This window comes from Vipera ursinii (assembly GCF_947247035.1).
Source record: "Vipera ursinii genome assembly, chromosome: 2".
NCBI classification, from domain to species: domain Eukaryota; kingdom Metazoa; phylum Chordata; class Lepidosauria; order Squamata; family Viperidae; genus Vipera; species Vipera ursinii.
Window position 1 is genome coordinate 191,293,459 of NC_139513.1, and position 6,468 is coordinate 191,299,926.

At 47.9% G+C, this 6,468-nt stretch overlaps 1 protein-coding gene across 1 annotated transcript; it reads right to left on the reverse strand.

Annotated features, from left to right (window-relative positions):
* Positions 1–267: 267 nt before the first annotated feature.
* Positions 268–6,445, reverse strand: EMG1 (EMG1 N1-specific pseudouridine methyltransferase). Its single transcript, XM_083355499.1, has 6 exons — positions 6,205–6,445; positions 5,252–5,353; positions 4,807–4,948; positions 1,926–1,984; positions 1,700–1,849; positions 268–516 (listed from the first exon to the last, which is right to left on the reverse strand). The coding sequence occupies exons 1-6, from the start codon at positions 6,337–6,339 to the stop codon at positions 403–405; spliced, it is 702 nt and encodes a 233-aa protein (XP_083211625.1). The 5' UTR covers positions 6,340–6,445; the 3' UTR covers positions 268–402.
* Positions 6,446–6,468: the final 23 nt, after the last annotated feature.

Below are 6,468 nucleotides of genomic sequence, written 5' to 3' on the forward strand. Positions count from 1 at the left end.
TCCACAATTTTGGCCACTACTATACAGCAACTATTGCTAACCATTATTTAAGAGCTGTGGTGATGCAATGGTTAGAATGCAGTATTGCAGGCTTGCTCACTGCCAAGAGTTCAATTCTAACCAGCTCAAGGTTGACTCAATCTTCTATCCTTCCAAGGTTGGTAAAATGAGGACCCAGATGGTTGCGGGCAATATGCTGACTCTGTAAACCACTTAGAGAGGGCTGTAAAGTTAAGTGCTATTGCTATTAAGTATCACACTGCTATATACAAAAAATCTTTTATTTGCTACAAAAAAAGGATGTATTTCCCATAAATAAGGGTACAGTACATAACATTTACAATACAGAGAGCCCTGTTAGATCAAAATATAGGCTGAGAATCTATAAACAAAACAAAAGGCTTATACAACTCCCCACATTTCTTCAAAAGCTGTGGTGATTTTAGCACAAGTCAAAGCAGCAGAGAGTGGATAGTTGCTGATAGATATGGTCTTTTCTGTGTAGTCAACATTAAGCTGAAGGAGGAAAATGGCAACCAGTCAAGTTTTCTATAGTATATATGTTATTGCTTAATATCTAGGTGATTAATACTCCAATCAATTATACAACAGAGAATGTAAGTTAGACAAATGATCTAACTTCCCAGAAAACAAATTTCGGTTTCTATACCTCTGTAAATTGGTGCACTCTTAAAAAAACCAGCTCCATAATCTCAGCAACTTAGGTTTCCCTCTTTAAGTGGTAAGTCAGCGCAGGAGACTATTAGCACTAGTATTTCCACCCCTCTTTATAGAAATGTACCAAGTTTAAGGTAAAGGTAAAGGTTCCCCTGCATATGTGTGCTAGTTGTTTCCAACTCTAGGGGGCGGTGCTCATCTCCGTTTCAAAGCCGAAGAGCCAGCGCTTGTCCGAGGACATCTCAGTGGTCATGTGGCCAGCATGACTAGATGCCAAAGGCGCACGGAACGCTGTTACCTTTCCACTGTAATGGTCCCTATTCTTCTACTTGCATTTTTACGTGCTTTCGAACTGCTAGGTTGGCAGAAGCTGGGACGAGTAACAGGCGCTCACTCTGTTACACGGCACTTGGGATTCGACCCGCCAAACTGATCAACAAGCTCAGCGTCCTAACCCACTGAGCCACCGTGTTCCTGTCACAGGGACCAAGTTTACAGTACGTGTTTTTAAGACACTTAATCTATAACAAGAGCCATTATAGGTATTCCTTAACTTACATCAATTCATATAGTGATTGTTCAAAGATACAACAGCACTGAATAAAATAACATGACTGTTTTTCTCTTACAACTGTTGCACCATCCCCATGATCACTGATCAAAATTCAGATGCTTGGCAACTGACTTGTGTTTATGACAGTTGCTGTCCTGAGGTCACGTTATCATCTTTTGCAATCTTCTGACAATCAAAGTCAATGGGGAAGTTAAATCCACTTAACAGTTGTGTTACTAACTGAACAACTGCAATGATTCACTTAAGAAATGTGGCAAGAAAGGTTCTAAAATGGGCAAAACTCACTTAACAAATGTCTTGTTTAGCAACAGAAATTTTGGGCTCAACTGTGGTCAGAAGCTGAGGACTACCTATATTATCTTTGCTGCCAGAACCTCAATTAAGATGGAGGTGAGATAACTGGCTTGCAAATAAGAGAGAGGGTCTAAGAGCATATACAGGCCTTACCGATCCATGAGCAAACGCCCCCACAATGATGGCTATAGGATCCGCAGTAGGGACTAAGTCACGCATGTCTGTCACCTGAGGGGCTGAGAAAGAGGTGCCTAATTTTGTGCAGCCCACAGGGAGGTGATCTGTCACTGGGTTCTTGATCACCTACAGAAAAAAAACTGGATTGAGCTGGTAATAGAAACATAATTAATCTTCTATAGAATCATAGTAGAATTAGTACCTTTAACAGCTTCTGAGGGCCATCAGCAGCTCTGACACTAAACTTATGCAGCAGCTGAACTAAGGAGAGACAAAGAAACACTGAGAATACAGAAGTACATATTGTTAGTTGCTTGCAACAATCCCATCCAAGCAGTGGTTTTCAGAATATTTTCTTTTTCCACATACCAGGGCTGTCAAACTGCTGGCCCGCAGGCTGGTTGCATCATGTGGAGGCCGCACCCACCCCAGCTCTGGCAATGCAAAAAAAAAAAAAGTAGCGATATGTCGCCACACGTCATTTGACACGGCGAATTTGACACCTATGCCATAGACCACAGGTCGGGAACCCGCGGCTCCGGAGCCGCATGCGAACGGGCAGTGGTGCGCGTGCACCTCTCTAAATGGAGAGTGGCACCGCCCGTTCCGAGAGGTGCGCGCGCACCTTTCTGAAGGGCGGAGGTGCGCGCGCACCTCTCCAAACCGCCGCCGTCCCGTTCGGAGACCTGCCGCGTTCGCCTGGTGCGCTTCCCCCCCCCTCCCCGGGCCTAGACGGGGCTCGGATGTCCGCGCGCGGGGGGGGGATCGACAGTCCCCGCAGGCAGGCTGCGCATTACCCAGTTGACATAGAAACCAACAAAAAAGAGGTTGGAGGCCTGGCCGGTCGGAGAAGGAGGAGGGGTGGGAGAGGGGAGCGATTTGCCCGCAGTCTTTGTGAAGTAGCAGCTTTAGCCACAGCTTTGCCGGAAGAAACCGACGGGCCCGCTAAAGTGCTTGGCGAGCTTTGAGTGCTGGGAGGTGGGGTGAAGAAACCCGACACCGCCTCTGGTCCGGCTTCTCGGGCTCTCTCTCTCTCTCTCTCTCTCTCGAGGGGGGGGAACGATCTCGCTGTGCCTCCCACTCTAAGGACCAGCCGGGCAGAGCCACACAGGTAAGCCCTCCTCCCTCCCTGGTAAAAAAAAAAAAGAAATGCAGCAAGGACGTGCCTGGGGCGGACCTTCGGCATCTTCCCTCTGGTTCCTCCCCCCCCCCCCGATTGATTCGATGGCTGCAGAACTGACTGCCTGCGTGGGGCAAACAGGCAAACAAAATCACCTCCCTCTGGGTATTTTCCAACTGTGGTGACGCAGTGAGACTGACCTTTCAGGCTTTAGGTGTCTGTCTGCACCATTCTCTCTTGAGGAGAAATTGCATCGCTTTTTTATGGTGGTTCGGTGACCTGCCACGTTCGTCAAACATAGACGAACGTGGCAGCTGTGCAAAGGGGACGGCGGCGGCTTGGAGAGGTGCGCGCGCACTCTCCAAACCGCCGTCATCCCGTTTGCACAGCTGCTGCCTTCGTCCATGTTTGACGAACGCGGCAGGTCTCCGAACGGGACAGCGGCGGCTTGGAGAGGTGTGCGTGCACTCTCCAAACCGCTGCCGTCTCGTTTGCACAGCTGCCGCGTTCGTCCATGTTTGATGAATGCGGCAGGTCTCCGAACAGGATGGCGGCGGCTTGGAGAGGTGCCGTCCATTTGGAGGTGCCGTCCATTTGGAAAGCTGCCGCAGCCGAAAGCAGTAACTTTGCAAACGGGCCGCATCAGCTTTCCAAACGGACGGCGCGCACCTCTCCAAAGGGGAGACCTGTCGCCGCGCAGGTGCCTCCCATTTTGCGCATGCGCAAAATGTTTTTTGCGCATGCACATGAATGGACGCACACGCGCACTTTTAGCGGCTCCCACTTTTTTGTGTGATGGAACCGGTTCTGAGTGGCTCTTTTCTTTTTTTCGGTTGCCGACCCCTGCCATAGACTAATGCATAATTCATGACCTACTAATTAATATGACCTGACAGGGAAAGCTAATATCCATTTGTCACCCCCAGAAAGGGAAAGTGATTTAATTTAGTAACATAATGTAAAAATACTTTCAACCCAGATGATGGCTCTCTAACCTTCTTAGCAGACCAATGGACTGACAAAATGCAGAATCATACAAAAAGCCCGGTTCTCTACCCTTAAGAGATTGAATGGATTTACATTTGCAATGTAAAGCACAAATGACTGTGGACAGACTCAGGACCATATATGGAGCCTTGGACCTTTTAAAAAATGGTGCCACAGGATAAAATGTTAGTGATATAAATGTAAAATAGATGGAACATAATCACATCCATGTATTTCATTAAATTATAATTACATGTAAAGTACAGTGAACTTCAACTTTTTATAGTTCAAGCCCCAGCATTATTTCAATATTTTATGTTTGCTCTTTACTTCTTGTACTGAATACAAAATATATTGTACTTCCAGGCTCAACAAAAAGGCAAATATGTTCCAGAAATAGTATCAGAAATTCCATTGCTTCAGTATGTTACCCTAATGCAGGGGTGTCAAACTCAATTTCACTGAGGGCCGCATCAGCATTGCGGTTGCCCTCAAGGGGCTGGGTGGGTGTGGCCTACTGGGTGGGCGTGGCTAGAGTGTGTATGGCCTACTGGGTGGGCGTGGCCAGCTCTACATCGTTCGCATCAAGGGTGCCTATGGGGGCCTGGGCAGGAGTGGGACAGATCTGAGGGTCTCTGGCAGAAGGAGGGTCTCTGGGCCAGGGCCAAGGCAGTGCGGGCCGTTCCCTCACTGTTTCCAGGATGGCTTCGTGGGCCACATGAAACCACTTCACGGGCCGGATCCGGCCCCCGGGCCTTGTGTTTGACATGTCTGCCCTAATGTGACGGACAGGTTATAAACTAACAGCACCTGGAAATATAACTACCTAGGCTACCCTATATAAACATTCTGCAAGGTAGTATGCACCTGTATCAGTAAAAGTGATCCCAAACTAGACTAGTTTAATACAAAGATCCACAGACAAACATTGCTCAGTATGCTTAATGGGGTGGTATATCTTAGTTGCATTTCTTACCCATAAGACCACAAAAACGATCAAAGGTGCGAGGAATTCTTGTCTGTGGATTGACTTCAATAAGAACATTTTTTTCTGTATGGATGTATACTTGGAGAAGGCCAGCTCGGTTTAAGGGACTATCCATGAGCATCAAGAGGCTCTAAAGTAAAAAAATGAAAAATCATATATGTACCTATTTAAAAAGCAAAATCTAGGAAGTATCTCTCAGAAGCCTTCAAGACTGTTGTAAAGAATATATGAGAAAGGGCAGTGCCTGAAGAAAGTATTAGTATATGCATAACTAAGAAATAATAGTGAAAAAATAAAAAAGAGCACTTGTGGCGTGATTCAAAAACAGAAATGCCAGCATTAGTTTCTGGCCTTTTCATGAATGTAATTTCCCATTTAATATTTCAGGAACAGAGGTGGGCCATAAAACTGGACTTAAACCTGCACAGAATACCTGGTGGGTGATATCTGGTCGAACTCCTCCAGGGTCTCTGCCATTCCTCAGAAGCAAGGATTTATGCTTGTCACAATTAAGCAATTCATATGTTTTCCCAACCTTAAAACCATAAAACAGTGACAAATTAGGAAAAGCTCCCATTCACAGATACACTTTTCTATATGACTTCCGAACTCCCTGGTTCTACACCGCTGGTTCGTGAGCAAGAGACATTTATGTTCTGTATGACACATGGCACTCCATGTATTGAATTTGTGGGAGGAAATGGCAATTTTATTCCTCAACAGAATTTCCCTTACTATATCAGTGCTCTTAATCTAACATCGTATTTTAAGAAACTAAGATCGCTGCACCCCATACTACCGGTTATGACAGCGTTTCCCAACCTTAGGAACTTGAAGATGCGTGGACTTCAACTCCCAGAATTCCCCAGCCAGCATAGCTGGCTGGGGAATTCTGGGAGTTGAAGTCCACGCATCTTCAAGTTCCTAAGGTTGGGAAACGCTGGGTTATGACACCTACGCTTAAATATATGGCCTCCGATAATAGTATTGCCTCGGTTCTTCTTCCCGACATTTTTTTTTAAAAAAAAGCCGTCCAAATACGTTGGGATTACAATTTCCAGAGTCCGTCCAAAGTGACGATTCCGGCGGTTGCTCTCACCCTCCCCGCGGACACAACCAGCTTGGGAATTGCTGGCCGAGAAACGCTGCCGTCAGGATAGGATCGTTGTCCCGCAGACAGATGAAATCCAACGTATTTCAGAGAAAGGCGATAAAGCCGCCCCCAGCCACCCACCCACCCACCCCCGAAGGAGCTTTCGCCTTTGGCGACTGCTTCGGAAGGGGAGTTTAAAGCCGCTTCTCCTCCCGGATCCTCCTCCGTGCTCTTCCCCGAGACTTTAAAACTTGGCCCGGCACTCTCGGCCAGCCTGGCGCGCCTCCTCGCACCTTGACGCTCTCCAGCGACGCTCCCTCCAGGATCACCACCAGCCGCCTCTTCCCGGCGCGGCGGGGATCAAACGCCTCTCCGTCCGCAGAGCCGCCCTCCGTGCGGAGACGCTTCCTCGCGGGGGCCGCCGCCATCTTGAAAGCGGCGAACTCGTGGTTTTTCTCCCGCGGGGGGCGGGGGCGGGGCAGCGGCTTCCTCTTCCGGGGTCAGCCGCTTCCTGTTCCCGAATTGCGCTTTCGCTTCCAGGCGCTCGAGCCCCGGAC

Coding starts and splice junctions, on each gene's coding strand:
- EMG1 (XM_083355499.1), bottom strand. CDS start 6,339: ATGGCGGCGGCCCCCGCGAGGAAGCGTCTCCGCACGGAGGGCGGCTCT. Junction 5,354..6,204: donor CGTCGCTGGAGAGCGTCAAG/GTGCGAGGAGGC, acceptor TATGGTTTTAAG/GTTGGGAAAACATATGAATT. Junction 4,949..5,251: donor GACCAGATATCACCCACCAG/GTATTCTGTGCA, acceptor TTTTTACTTTAG/AGCCTCTTGATGCTCATGGA.